The sequence below is a fragment of the Ovis canadensis genome, chromosome 21 (genome assembly GCF_042477335.2).
Source record: "Ovis canadensis isolate MfBH-ARS-UI-01 breed Bighorn chromosome 21, ARS-UI_OviCan_v2, whole genome shotgun sequence".
NCBI lineage: Eukaryota > Metazoa > Chordata > Mammalia > Artiodactyla > Bovidae > Ovis > Ovis canadensis.
Window position 1 is genome coordinate 25,349,665 of NC_091265.1, and position 16,154 is coordinate 25,365,818.

Consider the following 16,154-nt stretch of genomic DNA (forward strand, 5'->3'; position numbering starts at 1 on the left):
CTAAGCTAATTTAACTCTTGGTGAGTGTGTTTTCTCAGACATCAGTATAACTTGGGCTGTTTTAAATCTTTTTCTCTTTTGAGTATTATATTTTGATGTGAATAAAAGTATGTTTATATCTGTTTTTGGCAGAAAAATATTTTGATATGAAAAAGAACCAGTGCAAAGAAGGTCTTGACATCTATAAGAAGTTCCTGACTAGGATGACTAGAATCTCAGAGTTTCTCAAAGTTGCAGAGGTAAACTGTGTTTAAATAACTATCTCTGAACTTGGTTTCTTTGTCTTTAAGTGTACATTTCAAAGAAATCAGTCTTTACCCAAGTGAAAGAAATGTCTTAAATATAGTAAGGTATATATTCAATTATAACACTATACTATATCGCATTCTGTGCTGTAGTATGAATACGATATAACGTTGAATATTACCCTGTGTATTTAATCTAGTATTGAATACTAAAAAGTAGTCTAATTTTTAAATTCTTGCTCTGTAAAATCAGGTAGATGGCAGTGATTTTCATGTGTGGAATTGGCTGTATATCATAGAAGATTTATTCTATTAAATATGGTAAAGAATATTCTATGTTAGTGCAGGTCTCCTTCCTTCAGTAAGACTTGCAACCATAGCCATATGGTTCAGAATGTTTTCTTCCTTTCAGAAGTGAACTTAATGCCTCTGTTGTTTGTCATTGTTTATGAAAGCTATGAATGTAGGTTATAGGATAATTAATTTTGTAACTCTTTTTGAAAAATGAGTTTCTGAGAGTCACAGAAGGTAGTTGTGGTAATGCTTATAGACATCATCTTGCGTCCACAAATTTTGTTTTCCCTTTCTCTTCCATCTACCTATTATTACCAGAGGTGTTTTGTTAGGGTAATTCTAAAAGAGGAATATATTATTGATCAGTAATATCAAAGTAGTTCATCTGAAACTAGCAAGTTGGTGATTCTGCCTCTATAATCGTAGTGATGTTTTATTCTGTAGCAGGTGGAGTAAGATATAAAAAGATGGTGAGACCTTTGAAGAAAATAGCTTTGTAGTGTTAGACTATTTTATGAAGTATACTGGAATTTATTTGGATTTAAAGTATTCCTCAATATCTTTAGGATCAGTCATATGCTAAAACCAGAAAGAAGCAGTATTTATGATGATTCTAGTAAATTCTTTAAATACATTTACTTTGTTGACCTTTCCCTTTGGCTTCTTTTGTTCTTTGCATTTGATAAGTTGTATATACTGACTTAAGTTTTAAGCCCTTATTCGCCTCCAGATCTGCTGGTCTTACCCTGCTGGACCATCCACTCCATAGGAATACTCTCCTACCTTAAGAATATTCTTTGATGAAGTGGTCTTTGGGCTCACAATTTCATTATGAGACCTAAGTTCTTGTAGTGAAGACTCAAGTAACCTTTTCAAATATGTTTGAAGATGACAAATATTCAGTGATTAGTTTTGAAGATCTTAGTATGAATTATTTTATCAAATTTTCTACTGATACCATTCTGGAATTGGCCCTTAAAAGGTTGAGAAAAGGAAAGGGGAATGATTAGAAAATGAAATAGTCATATAGCATGAATAATCATATAGTCACTGGAGGGAAAAGAATTTTTAAATTAGGGTGTTGGAATAAATAAGAATGGTTTTTATCTTCTTTGCTGGAATTTGCCTAGTACCTGAGTATCATGAAAGCATGTTGGGATTGCTTTGTGGGGACAGTTATATCCTGGTTAAACATCACTTGGTATTTGTATAAAACCTGGCCTGCTTGAGTGAACGTAGGTTTGAAACCTGTGGTGACTGCCAGGGAAAGTGTACTTTATGGTGAAAGAGTGAGTCATTGTTGTTAGGTTTGTTCCTTAACTTCTTATGCTCCAACAGGCTTGTTCATGGTCAGCCTTTCTAATTCTTGGTGTAGTGTTTTTGTCACAGAAGGGATGAATTTTTCAGATTGTGACAAGGTAGCTTCTTTAGGTGTTTTGAGGATGTGGAGACGGTAACTTAGTAGCCTGGTTGAATTTCTAACTCTCCTTCCCCTCCTGTTAGAACTTTTAGAGCCATCAGATAATATCTAAGTCTTTGGAGGTATTGAATAATATCTGTGGGGATTAAAGAATTCTTCCTAAAATATTGCTCCTACTACTAGTCACAGATGTTATTTTCTAAATTTTACTTATAAAACTCTTTATTGTAATTTTGTCTATTAAATACGATGCTGCTTCTTCTTACAGCAAGTTGGAATTGACAGAGGTGATATACCAGATCTTTCACAGGTAAGTATTGTTGTAATGTCAGTCTCTGTCTGCTGTGTTCTACCAGGTCTGAAGGGTACAAAGATAAATAACATGCAGCTCTTGCTGTCAAGATCAGTGTGTTTTTCTTGATTTTCAGTGTTTTGATGTATTGCTGATGATTGTTCTAACATTATAACCATATAGAAGGCTACTCATTTCTTGGTGGAGCCAGCCGGTGCTCTGCTGTTCTTTTAGCTTATTCCGTTTTAGTCTCTTGTTTCTCATCATCATTACCACCCCCTCCGCCCCCCCCCCCCTTCAGAAAGAACTGAACTTAGAGAATGGTGTTTTAAAAACAAAATCTTCACTGTACTGTTGGTAGAGAATTATCTTACACAGGATTTGTTTTTCTGGTTTTAAACCTTCCTCTTTGGCTCTTTGACTCAGGTAGATACATTCAGTTCAATTCGGTCTTCTCAGTTGTGTCTGACTCTTTGCGACCTCATGAATCACAGCACGCCAGGCCTCCTTGTCCATCACCAACTCCCAGAGTTCACCCAAACTCATGTCCATCGAGTCGGTGATGCCATCCAGCCATCTCACTCGGTTGTCCCCTTCTCCTCCTGCCTCCAGTCCCTCCCAGCATCAGAGTCTTTTCCAATGAGTCAACTCTTTGCATCAGGTGGCCAAAGTATTGGAGTTTCAGCTTCAGCATCAGTCCTTCCAACGAACACCCAGGGCTGATCTCCTTTAGGATGGACTGGTTGGATCTCCTTGTAGTCCAAGAGACTCCCAAGAGTCTTCTCCAACACCACAGTTCAAAAGCATCAGTATAAACCTCAAAACATTGCTCTTAAGTTTGAGTCCTGGCTGTGGCACCAGCTGGCCCTGTGATCTGGGGAAGTTACTCTCTGTGCTCCAGTTTCATTATTTCTAAAATGTAGATATTACAATACCCACCCACCTCAGCTGGGAGGATTAAGAGTTGACACCTAAAAACATTTAGTGCATTAAGCACTCAGTGTTAGCTACTATAATATTATTTTTTATTATCATTATCTTAAAAAAATTTTAGGAAGGAAATGTTAAACCTTCAGTTTTTTCTGGCCTTTTCTGGTGTTTGTTTACTGAGTATTAACAATGAAAGGACCTGGCATAAACTGTCCTTTTATATCAACTCTCTCCTCAGTAGTTATCTCTTTTACCTTATTTTCAGTCATTCTGGGATTCTTTTAAATACTTTGCTTATTAATGGTTCTTACTGTTTTTCTTTGTACTCACTTGCTCTGATTTATCTCTTTGATCTCCAGGCTAAGGGTATATACTAGATCTGATTATGAATTATATGCAAATAAAAATTTTTGTATGTGCCCACATGAAATAATTGGCCTGATTAAGATTGAGCACATTATTGCTATAGGCTAAGTATGATAAGAGTCATTGTTTGAACAGTATAAACTGATTCGACAGTTTCACATGGGAAGGGAGTTTGGGGGAGAATGGATACATGTATATAATATGGCTGAGTCCCTTTGCTGTCCACCTGAAACTGTCACAGCATTGTTAATGGGCTATATGCCAATATAAATAAAAAGTTTAAATAAATTTAAAAGTAAAAAGATCAGCCTCAGGCCATACTATCATATGTGTCTGTACTTTAGTATTCATGGTATTGTACTTTAGGAAAGATGGTAGTTATACACAAGTGGAAATTTGAGATTATTTACTCTTTTTTTGTTTGTTATAAATTGTTCTTTTTAGGATGTGAAGCATCACATTTCCTTCATTTTTTGTAATGTGGATTTGACTTTGAAAAAATAGATATATTTAAAAGGAATTTAAGATATAGTTATTAATTATCATACCTAGGTAGTTTAAGTATTTGTAAGCACAACTTAAATGTTTCAGAAAAAAATACATAGTTTAAATGACCTCAGTTTTAAGATTCTTCAGCATAGTAGTTAGTATCTGGGCTTTCAGGCAGGACACAGCTTACACACTGTGTTGGTTCCTGCTATGTATCAGATATGTGATCTGGGCCAAGTTCATGTTCTGTCTCAGGTTGTTTACTTGTACAGTGGATGTGGTAGTCCTGTCTTTCTCGCAGATTCGGTGATGGCATACAGGGTAGCTCGCACAGTGCCCGTTGTGTTACAGGAGCTTTTAAAGTGTTAATCGCTGTTAGTAACACACTCCTCATCGTCTCTGGCGTAGCCTAGATGGTAGTTGGCCTGCTGATCTGTTGGGGTTGAGGGATTGCACGTGCATCCTCAGATCAGCACAGAAGTTCTTGGTTCCCACCATGTCTGTCTTCGGCTGCGGCCTTGGTATAGAGAGAGAAGGCACAGGATGAAGTTGTTCGGGTCATAGTTGGCAGAGAAATCAGCTGGTGCTGTCTCTTCCAGCTGCTGTTGGAGGCCTGTGATTGAGAAACTTCAGATCGAATCCTAAAGAATATTTGCCGCTGACGTACTTTGAAAGTAGTGAACAGTTCCTTTTCAGTTCACTGAAAAGGTTTCCTTTTGAAAATAAGTAATTAACTGTTCATATTCAGTTGAGATTTGACACATAGACTGAGGGTTTCAAGCTAGTCTTAAAAAAAAATTGAGGTAAATATCTGTTTAAATGAGGATTGATAACTGTAAGCACTCGTATAATCAATACACCATTTAAGATGTAAATTGTTTCCATCAGCCTCTGTCTGCCTCCAGTCACCCCTAGTCCGCTCCACACAAATCACTATTTTGAATTCTAATAGAGTAATTTTTATCAGTTTTTGAATTTAACATAAATAGGATCATGTGACTATTTTTATGTCTGGCTTCTTTTGCTCATCATAATGTTTTGAGAGCTGTCTATATGTTAGATATACCACTAAATAATTCTTTTTAATTGCCGAATAGTATTCCATCATGTGAATTGACCATAGTTTTGTCTCTTTTCTAAATTAGAAAACTTGGAAATTTTTGGATTATGTACAGTTTTTTTAACTGTTGTAAATAAAGCTGGGGTTTCCCTGGTGTCTCAGCAGTAAAGAATCCACCTGCAGTGCAGGAGATACAAGAAACTTGGGTTTGTTTTCTGAATTGGGAAGATCCCCTGGAGAAGGAAAATGGCAGCCCACTCCGGTATTCTTGCCTGGGAAATCCCATGGACAGAGGAGCCTGGCAGGCTATAGTCCATTGGGTTGCAAAAGTCAGACACGACTTAGCTACTAAACCACCAAATAAAGGTGCTTACAACAAGTCTTTTCTTGTGGAGATACGCTTCTCTCTTAAATAAACAGTTAGAAATGGAATTGAGTAATTAAGGTAGGTGTATATTTAGCTTTCTTAAAAAAAAAAAATCCATGTCTTTTTTCAAGGTAGGCGTATTCCCACCAGCATTGTATGAGAGTTATATTTGCTCTGTATCAACATTTAATGTTGCTAGTCTGTGTAACCATCTAGTGAGTCAGAAGTTGGATCTCATTATGATTTTTTGTTTCCTTGATGTTAATTTTCAGTTTCATTTGTCAGTTTCAAAATGGTGTCTGGACACTTTCAGTTACTCAGTATTTATTAAGTACTAGGAGCTCACTAGGAGAAGGCAGTGGCAACCCACTGCAGTACTCTTGCCTGGAAAATCCCTTGCACGGAGTAGCCTGGTGGGCTGCAGTCCATGGGGTTGCTAAGAGTCGGACACGGCTGAGCGACTTCACTTTCACTTTTCACTTTCCTGCATTGGAGAAGGAAATGGCGACTGACTCCAGTGTTCTTGCCTGGATGGGGGAGCCTGGTGGGCTGCCGTCTGTGGGGTCGCACAGAGTCGGGCATGACTTAAGCAACTTAGCAGCAGCAGGAGCTCACTCAGCAATATGTCCAGCTTTTAGGATTGTTTTTATTCAAAATTTAAATAAGTTAAATATTAAAAAATTGCAGGATCCTCTTAATGTTTTATGCTCACATAGACTTAGTTTTTATAGCTTTGATTATTTGTTAATACTCTTACCAGATGATGCTTATGTAATAAAAATAATAGTGTCATTCTTAATAGCTAAAATGCCATTGTTAATTCATTCATGGGGAATATACCTATTTATTTTCTTTATTGTATTAGATGATTCTTGATTTATTTTGAGTAATGGTGTGATTATCATGAAAGTCTTAATATTTGTACAATTTTAGGCCCCCAGTAGTCTTCTTGATGCTTTGGAACAACATTTAGCTTCCTTGGAAGGAAAGAAGATCAAAGATTCTACAGCTGCAAGCAGGTACATTATTCTTTGTGGGGCAAAGAGGGGTAGTGCTGTTTCTGAGAAAGTAGTAGATAAGTCTAGCTGAAGTTCCAAGTTATTTAATTTTTCTTTATCTTGATTTCACCATTTATAAGTCGTTTATTAATAGTATCAACCTCAGAGAGTTGCTCTTAAAGATTAATACATGTAAGTTTTTGTGGCAATTTCTAATTTTCAGTAAATGTTAGCATTTGTTAAGATGATGACAGTAACTGTGTGGTTTAAAATAGTGTTCATAATGTTAGTATTTCTCTTAAAGATGAAATGCATGGGTTCATATGGTGTATTATAATTATAAGGCTCCTTTTTACAAATTTGATTCACCCTTACAAATAGCCCTGTGAAATATGCAGTAGTAATTCAGGGACTCAGAACTAGGATGTCCAACATAAGATTTCATCATCTTTTCTTTAATGCCAGTTCTTGGGGGTGATTGGTGACATATTTTCATCATTCTATTAGGCTTTTAGCTGATTTCCAAGACTAAGACCAATGAACCTAGCAAATCAAAAATAATATAGATCATCTCTTATTGACCTTGTAATGTTGTTATTGTGTTGGTTAGTAGAAGAAAAACTTTTGTATAAATTATGATTAGAACTTTCCTTCTTTTTGATGTGATTTTTCTAATAGGTTTTTAGAAATGTAAGGCCCAATTATTTGAGCAAGTAACGCAAAACATAGCCAAGTAGCTTCAGGTATACTGATTTACCTTATATGTTTTTTTAATCTCTAATATTTTCAAATTTCTTTAGAACAGTATTACTCTTCCTTTGTCATCAGAGTTTTATCTTTATATTGGCTCATTTATAAAATTGATTTTTATATAAAACTTGAATAGTTTTTCTACTTGTTTACTTAGAGTGGAAATTAATGGTGTTTGGTGTGTGATAAAGGAAAATTAATAGCAGTCCCTGAGGAGTAGTTTCAGGTTAGAATTCTTTACCAAACATGTTTATCTTGCCTAGAATAACATATGGAAAGTAAATGTTGGGGTTTATGATCTTGGTAAGTTTTTGTTCTAAGGGAAAGGAGATGGCTTGCTGTGAATCCACCAGTGAGGAATGAGGAATTATATATGCATATGCACATATAGTATGTTTGAAAAGAAAATTCCAGCTTGGCAAAAGGGTAGCAGATAGAAAGGAGGTGCCAAATGGACTGGTGACTGGGATGATGTTAGTCTTCCATTGGGAGAACCTATGAACCCTCTGAGAGTGACATCATATCTACATATGCATTATTTATTGCTGGTTCTTGTATTTTTGTGTTCTGTAGTAGTACTGCCAAAACCCAGGTTGTAAATTAGCAGGTCACTTCTTAATGAGAAATTCAATATGTTTTACCCGTCAGGGTTTTCCCTGAAGTATGTGAACTTTTTTCCAGTTGCATTGGATCCCTCCCTTGGGCTTGGAAGAGGCAGTGTCCTTCACCTTTATTGTGAATCCTTTCCAAATCCTTTCCAAAGTCTAACATTTAGTTTAAAATATTAATAATAAATGAATATATGTGTAAATCAGCTAATTTCTTAATAATACTCTAGATGAGTGGCTAGACTATTTCTTCTGAAGTACTGATGTTGACTCCATAGGTTTAGTTCATAATTATAGTATCTATCCATGGCTACCCTGCTAAACCATTTTGTAACCAGGATGTAATGTGAAGCGTTTGGCCAAAAACTGAATTAATTGCTTTTGCCTGATTATCCTAGGGCAACAACACTTTCCAACGCAGTCTCTTCCCTGGCAAGCACTGGCCTGTCTCTTACCAAAGTGGATGAAAGGGAAAAGCAGGCAGCATTAGAGGAAGAACAGGCTCGTTTAAAAGCTTTAAAGGTAGGTGTATGCGTTCTCTTAAATTATTTGGAAAAGCAAGTATAAGTGCTCATAAAGTAGTTGGGACTTCCATACAGACTAACAAGATGAAATTTAGTAGTCTTAATTTTTCATCCTGACATTGAACAATTGACAATACAGAGAATACCTTTCTGCTATCAAAACAAAATTAGAAAACACTTTCTTTCAAAGGCCTTACAAATCAGTCTGGTTTCTAGGTTCCTTATGGTAGTGCCCTTTCTCAACAGGAGCAGCGCCTAAAAGAACTTGCAAAGAAACCTCATACCTCTTTAACAACTGCAGCCTCTCCTGTGTCCACCTCAGCAGGGAGTGTAATGACTGCACCAGCCATTGACATATTTTCTACCCCCAGTTCTTCTAACAGGTAGGTGGAATGCTGCGCTTACCTTTGAATGCCTAGGTATAAAGATATATCAATTGTGCAGAGCTTTTCAGATTTAATTTGATACCAGATTTTCATAATCATGAATTCACACAAAGAAGGTAGTAATAAACGGTGGTAGTGAATAATAGCTAAATACAAAGTGATGAGTTTATATTTTGAATATTTAAAAAATGGAAGATGGCTAAATGATAAATTTATACCAGTTAGAGGGTGGTGGTTTTTCTCTGGGCAAATGTTCCATTGTAAAAATATAAAAGTTAACTATTAGTTATACACATTTGTGAAGTTTCTAATGGTTCAAGACCTTGTGTATAACTCTTGGATATGTACGTATGATATGTAATTTCAGAATATCCTTTCATTAGATACTTATAAAGTTTTTCACTTCTAGTCCCTTAGGTAACGTGAAACACAGTAAGAGTTAGTTGCCAGATTTCTGTGGTAATTGAACCCTGTCAACCCAACTTCAGTAATCCTGTTGCCTAGTTTAAGCTACTTAACAATAGAAATATTTTAATTCCAGGCAAATTAGAATAACTGGCTTTTTAAAAATCCCTCCTGTGTTTTACCTTAAAGTGATTTAGAGTATAAGAATCCTGGTCTGTTTTATTTTTTAAATCTCAGTTTCCAGATAAGATAATGTACAGATTATGGTTCTCAGTCTTAGCCACCATCAGAATCACAGATTTATGAACCCCACCTCTAGAGTTTCTGGTTCAGTAGCTGTAGGGTAAGGACCAAGAATCTTCATATCTGTCAGGGTTGTAGGATCACTAATAAAGGGTTTAACATGGTACTGCTTGTTCATTTGCTGAGTCATATCCGACTCTTTGCAACCACATGTACTATAGTATACCAGGCTTCCCTTTCCTTTGCTATCACCTGAAATTTGTTCAGACTCGACGTCCATTGAGTCAGCAATGCCATCCAACCATCTCATCCTTTGTTGTCCTCTTCTCTTCCTGCCTCCAGTCTTTCCCAACATCAGGCTCTTCGCATCAGGTGGACAAAGTATTGGGAGTTTCAGCATCAGTCCTTTCAATGAATATTAAGGGTTGATTTTCTTTAGTTAGGATTGACTGGTTTAATACCATGGACACGGTGCTTATTGCATGGTAAATGCCACATGGAGAGTGATGCTTGCTTGTTTTTCTTTGATTTTGTTGTTGCTGTTTATTAACTTATCCTTAAACAATCTTCCCTTCAACTTACCTACTCCTGTCAGAGTTCAGTGTAACTTAACTGCTGCCTGCTCCCAAAAGTTTTAGTAGATGTTGTATTTAGTTACGTGTTTTTCTTTCTTTCAGTTTTGTCTGTTTGTTTTGATTTTTGTATAATACTCTCCTTAATCCCCAATAACATCAGACCCATTAAGTGTTAAGTTTTTGTCTTAGGGATCTTAGAAAGAAGCCTGTCTAAGCAGGGTAAGAGGATGCGGGTAAATAGAAAAGAATGTTAAATATTTGAGGATAAAACAAATCAATTGATAAAGATCTAATATTTTTATTTCACTTAATACATTAAACATTTTCACCTTTTTAATAGTAATTAAGGACAAATCTTACAGCCTATTATGTAACACTTACTGCATAGTCTATATTTTTCCCCAAAGCACTAAATACATTTGTATTTTTATTTACTTATAACACTATATTTTACATCTAAAAGATATATCTTCAAAACTTTTTATTTTTAAATAAGTGTAAGTTAAACTATGAATAAGTGTAAATTAAACTATGCTGAGGTACAAATAATGCCTCAATTCTTAGAAACTGGAATCTTATTTGTTTCTTAATCATGTAAAAGTCTCATGGTAAGATATATGTAAGTTGTATTGTGTAAGGGGGTGGCTCTGTTACAAGTTTATATCATATATGCATGTTTAATTTTTTCCCTATATTACTGATATGCTTGATATTTGAAGCAATAGAGGTAATATTAATAGGTATTTTATTTTGTTGGAGTTTTGGTATTAAAAATGTAATTGGAGTTTTAAATATTAAAAAACACATTTCTTAGAAAAACTAATTTGTCATGTATTTCATAATTTGGAATTATGTTGTTTAGGTACTAGGTTCTTTTCAATAAAGAGACTAATTTTTTCCTGAGCCAAGACCTTGATTCTTTCCAAAATGGCTGTTATTACTTGAATCCTCTCTAAACTTAAGATATGGTACTTGAATCATTTTCTAGGTCTCCTTTGAAATATGCTGTTATACAAGGGACATGCAATTCTTTCTTGCTAAAACTGTTCTTCCTTTTGAGATTTATATTATTGGGACTTTTTTCTCATTTAAAAAAAATGTTTTTATTTACTGGAATGGGTGAGAGGAGTGACTAATACAGCAAAGTCTAATAAATAAATCGTATTTTCAAAATATCTTTCTAGCACATCAAAGCTACCAAATGATCTGCTTGATTTGCAGCAGCCAACTTTTCACCCATCTGTACTTTCAATGTCAACTGCTTCTCAGGTAGCAAGTACATGGGGAGGTAAGCATCAATGAATCTACTTTGTATGTTGTATAGGCATCTCCCTTCCCCATTTTGTGGGATTTACTTGCTTTCACTTGACACATGAGAACTTGAAATATATTAATATGACAGTGAAGTTGTTTTGCCCCTTGAAGACATTTTAATTTATTAATAAATACAATTTTGGAATATATGTTCAGTTAAATTATGAAATGAGATTTAATGCAGATGAAGAAGGACCAAATATGTTTAAGTGTGAAATTATTCTTTCAATGTTGAATTTCTGTTCTGTTACCCAGAAATACATAATGGGTATTTTACTTTTGGTATAGGAAAAAAAAACTTACTTGCAGAGGGGAAAACTCATCTATTGAAGTTCTAATTAAGTTCAGGAAGTATCAGGCAGTGCACTATCTTGTCATGACAGACTTTTGCTACTTATATTTAAAATGTTCATTTAATTCAGATTTTGGTATTCAAAAAATTTTCCCCTAGTTCCAACAGGAAAGTTTGCTGCCCTTGAGTAGTTCTTCGACCTTAAGGTGAACATATTATGTTCATGACCCAGCATTTTTGAAGAGTGAGCCATGTCAGTTTTTAAGTTAGACATTTAGTATGTTTTCAAATCATTTCCTTTGGTTTTGGTACTTCTGTTTGTATTTATATAAATATTATTTTACAAACAGTCAAAAAATTTTATGAGAGGGGAAGATATTCTGAGAAAGGACATTGTCAAGAAAACTGTTAGAGAATGGCAAACTACCTTAAACTTCGTGCTGGCTCACATGTAAAATCTAGCTTGAGTGGCTTACCTCTCAGAGCAGGGATTCATTGTTCTAGTGGAGTTTTATGATATATTAGACTTTTTTCCTTTATTTTAATAATTTGAGTTAATAACTTTTGGGTTTTTTTTAATAGTTATTTCTTCAGACCCAGTTTTATATAATAAAACATAAACTCTGTGAATAGTTTATATAATAGAACATAAACTATGTGAATAGGAGCTCTAAAATATTTTGTTGAGTGATATATCCCTGATGGATTGAACATTTCTTGGTATATAGCAGGTACTTTGTAAATGCTTTTTGAGTCAGTAGATGTTTTCCTTTTAGGGGGCAGATTATTTCTGGTTCAAGACAGGATAGGGAAAAGGAATAGTAAAACACGAAAATACTAGGTTTTTAGACGAATTTTGTGAGCTATCACTTTATTTTAAAAACTAATTGAGCTAAATCTTAAGATCTAGGAGTAATTTCTAAAAGTAGTAAGCTAGTTCAAAGTCAGTGAATTTTTCAGAATTATTTAAATGATCTGTAGACAGCATATTAGGGTTAAGAGAAACAAATTTCTTAATAGCCTAATGATAATTACAATTTTAGGATTTTTAATCTGGCAAAATTTGCATGCTTATTTTCTGCTTATTGTGAATTGCTTATTAATAGGATTAACAGGACCATTCAAGCGGTTTTAATTTGCTTACCTTTAAAGAAGCAAACTATAGTTTTCTGAAATTAAGGCTAAAAAGTTGTATTACTGGAGAGATGAAAACTTTTACAGAAGACTTGGTAGAACTAATATAACATTTTAGTGAAACTGAACTGGGTGTTAGTTTTATCTGGATACCATATACAGTTGTAACAATGACAAATCAAAGTTTCTGTTTGGAATCATTAAGCTCACATGAAAGCAGATAGACTGTTGCTGTGGGAGAATAATTTTAAGTAATTTCAGTATGTAAAAATTATTTTATAGTCTGTTAGAAGAATTATCTGATAGCAGTTTGTGTATAGAATGTTGGAGCACATTTAATTATGTTGTACTTTTCTCTTTTAGGTTATTTTGGTTTATGTACTGTTTTCGTCAAAATTTCCCCCATATTTTAACATTAGGCTTGCTATCTAAATGTGGCACTGTAAAGATTGTTTTGAAAAAAAAGTATTACTATACTATACTATACTATACTATACTATACTATACTATACTATAAGGTATAGTTGGGAGCAGAGGCAGTAGCAGTTGACTACTGTTTTTCCAAAATCCTACAGTTATATATGAGGAAAGCGTGGTGATCTTACTATAAGCCCCTCAATTTAAGAAAAATGAAACTTTGCCTTATATTTGGCTTCTGTGTTGGCAATAACTGCAAAGTTTTGACTTATGCATAAAGAGATAGCCGAAGAGTATTTTAAGCCAAGAACTCTTAATACTTAATCATTGTATTGTTCATAACCATGACATTCAGGTTAAGATATTTTCCTTTATTTTTAAAATTAAAGTTACTAACGTAATAAGTCTTTTATATAAAGCTTTGATCATAACAGTAAATTCCAGAAGGTACTTTTTGAAGTTAACCACTTACCTGAACATTTGAAATATGTAGCATTTTGTATCATGCTTTTATAGCATGTGACAAAACAAAGATTAGATATTTTTATAATTCTAAAATATTATTTAATGTTTTTGTTGCTCTCATTTGCTGAAAATGAATATCAGCAACAGATTTGGTATTTAATTTAGTTCTTATCATAGGCACCACAGAGATGGTGTGCATTTCCACTCACAGCTAGGGTAGTGGTAAACAGTTAAGAGGAAGTAAGGTTTGCCTATTTATATGAGAGGTATGTAAGTAAGATTGTACCTTTAAATGAACATTGAAGAGAATACAAGCTCGCTTGTTTCTTTCATTCCATTATTAACGAGCCTTTGATTTTTCAAGAAATGGTCTGGAGTTGAACACACAATTGCTATTGAATACTAATAGCTGAGATTTCAGTTTTTACCACCTTAAAAACTTTGAGTTACAGCAAATCTAGAGATACACATTATTTTCAGCTTAGTACACTGTTGTATATTTTAAGCAAGATTTCAAAATTTATTTCAGGCAAAAAAGAACGACCCATTCTTAAGTTTAATTTCTTTCTCAGCTGGCATAAGACACACATTATGAAAACACTCATTAAAAATACATCATGAAAACACTCAATTTTCTGTGTGCAAATGTAGATGTCAGATATTTATCTCAAGACTAAAAAAATGACTGGTACTATTTTAATCTTGAACTTTTTGGATTATTTTTCTACATAAAATTAAACTTTCAAGTGAATAATGATAATAGAAAAAAGTATTTAATTAAAATATACAGAATTTTAGAGTTGCCAGGCTGATAAAGTTTAAGTTGGAATAACTGGAATATTATTAGTATTTTTTATCTTTAATGAATTTGAATTAATTTTTATGGTATAATTAAATCTAAATGATGATATCCACTATACCATAGTAGAAATGTTTTGTCAAGGTAGATTAAAAGCTGGTTTTTCTTATTGTCTGATTGATCTAAATATACAGATGCACTTACATTTTTCTGCATACTCTATAGGATGTTTCATATAATAGGAAATGAATGATATTAAGTGCTTAGGTAAAAAGTATCAGTCAACAGAGTAGCAGATAACGAGTAACTTTTTCCAAACATGTCATTTCTCGAAAACCTAATGAATCTGTTGTAGAAATGTGTATAGTCTTTTTGAATGACTTCTCTCATGGTTGCTTCTGCATGGAAAACTAGATAGAGTTTTTGTGTTACTTACTTGTCCACCAAAGTATAATGTACTTTAAAAGCTCTATGCCACTATCAGATATTTCAGAGTAGTATTAATACTTTCAACCGAACTGATCAACTCTAAACTTAATGCAGCTACTTTCTTATACAAGAAGGAGTTAGAGTGGTCATCATCGCATTTGTATTTTAGTACAAAAAGTGAATCTTATTTCTGACTCTCTTCTACTTTTTGTTTCTGAATTATTTTTTTTCTGATTCTTTCCCCCCATTTTCCATTTATTGAGGAGTTGGAGGGATGGGAAAGATGTTCATGATCATTTGAGTTAATAGTGTATCAGTGAGTTTTGATATGTTTGTAAGACTTACTACAGTGACCTCAATTTTATTTTGATGTTTTTCTTTTTGAAGTTACAGGATTTGCAGAACACTAACTTTCAGTTTATTGACTTTAAGGATAAAATGTGCCTGTATTGAAATGCAGAAGCTGTTTCTTTGGCCATTGCCTCCTTATTGTTCTCCCTTACAACCTTAGAGTAGATTAATAGTGCTGAATACTGTATTCTTAAGTTAGGACCACAGACTAGAATACACAGAAATAGGCTACTGGTTGGACTACGGGAGTACCTTTCATTTTTAGTTGTGCTAGAAAATTATGAGAGTTTATTTTTGCTTCTCCCCATACTTAAGAAATGATGAATGGCTTTCAGTCATTACAGTGTTAGTTATCTTGAATGAGGAATAGATACAGTAAATAATGATTCCAAAATAACTTCAATTGTAGGACTTGATGATAGTATGTATTTGATACATTCTACTAGGGAATAGTACCTTTGTTATTCCTGCCAAATCATTTAGGCTCTAAAACTTCCAGCCAGGCCTTCAAAGCTAATCCCAGTCTACTACATGGCCAGTCTTTTGTCTCTGTTCTTAATTTTTCAAAATTCCTTTTTCCATCATTAGACATTTGCTTCATCTTTATTATTTTGTTTCCTACATCTGAAGCTGTACAAGAGTTATATGGACATGTTAGAAACTCCTAACCCCTTTTGGCTTTTTGAAATACTACTTACTCCATATTCATATGAGTTATTTAAGTACGCATAGCTATGCAGCCAGAGCCAGTACACTCCCATCTTGGGTGGGGAACACGGTTCAGGTGAGATGGCTCATCTGTAGAAACATTTTGTTGTTATTCTCTTTTTAAACTACCTGACTGTTGTCTTTCTGATGTTGTAGAGCAGATCCATCCTTAGTATGCTGCTCTTGTTATGGACACAAAAGTATTTTTTTTCTGAGGGTTCATTTTAAAATATGTGTTAAATGCATTTCTTCCATCTTGGTGATTAGATTTGATCATTTGCATTTGGATTAAT

The 16,154-nt window shown here is 34.1% G+C and overlaps 1 protein-coding gene across 16 annotated transcripts in view; it reads left to right on the forward strand.

The window, feature by feature from the left end:
* Positions 1–16,154, forward strand: part of PICALM (phosphatidylinositol binding clathrin assembly protein) — a 99,332-nt gene that overhangs the window by 53,485 nt on the left and 29,693 nt on the right. For all 16 annotated transcript variants that reach the window (XM_069564825.1, XM_069564827.1, XM_069564826.1 and 13 more), the window contains exons 7-12: positions 133–239; positions 2,228–2,269; positions 6,397–6,482; positions 8,218–8,341; positions 8,590–8,726; positions 11,137–11,240. In XM_069564825.1, coding sequence (XP_069420926.1) covers positions 133–239; positions 2,228–2,269; positions 6,397–6,482; positions 8,218–8,341; positions 8,590–8,726; positions 11,137–11,240 — 600 coding nt within the window. The remainder of the gene's footprint in view (positions 1–132; positions 240–2,227; positions 2,270–6,396; positions 6,483–8,217; positions 8,342–8,589; positions 8,727–11,136; positions 11,241–16,154) is intronic.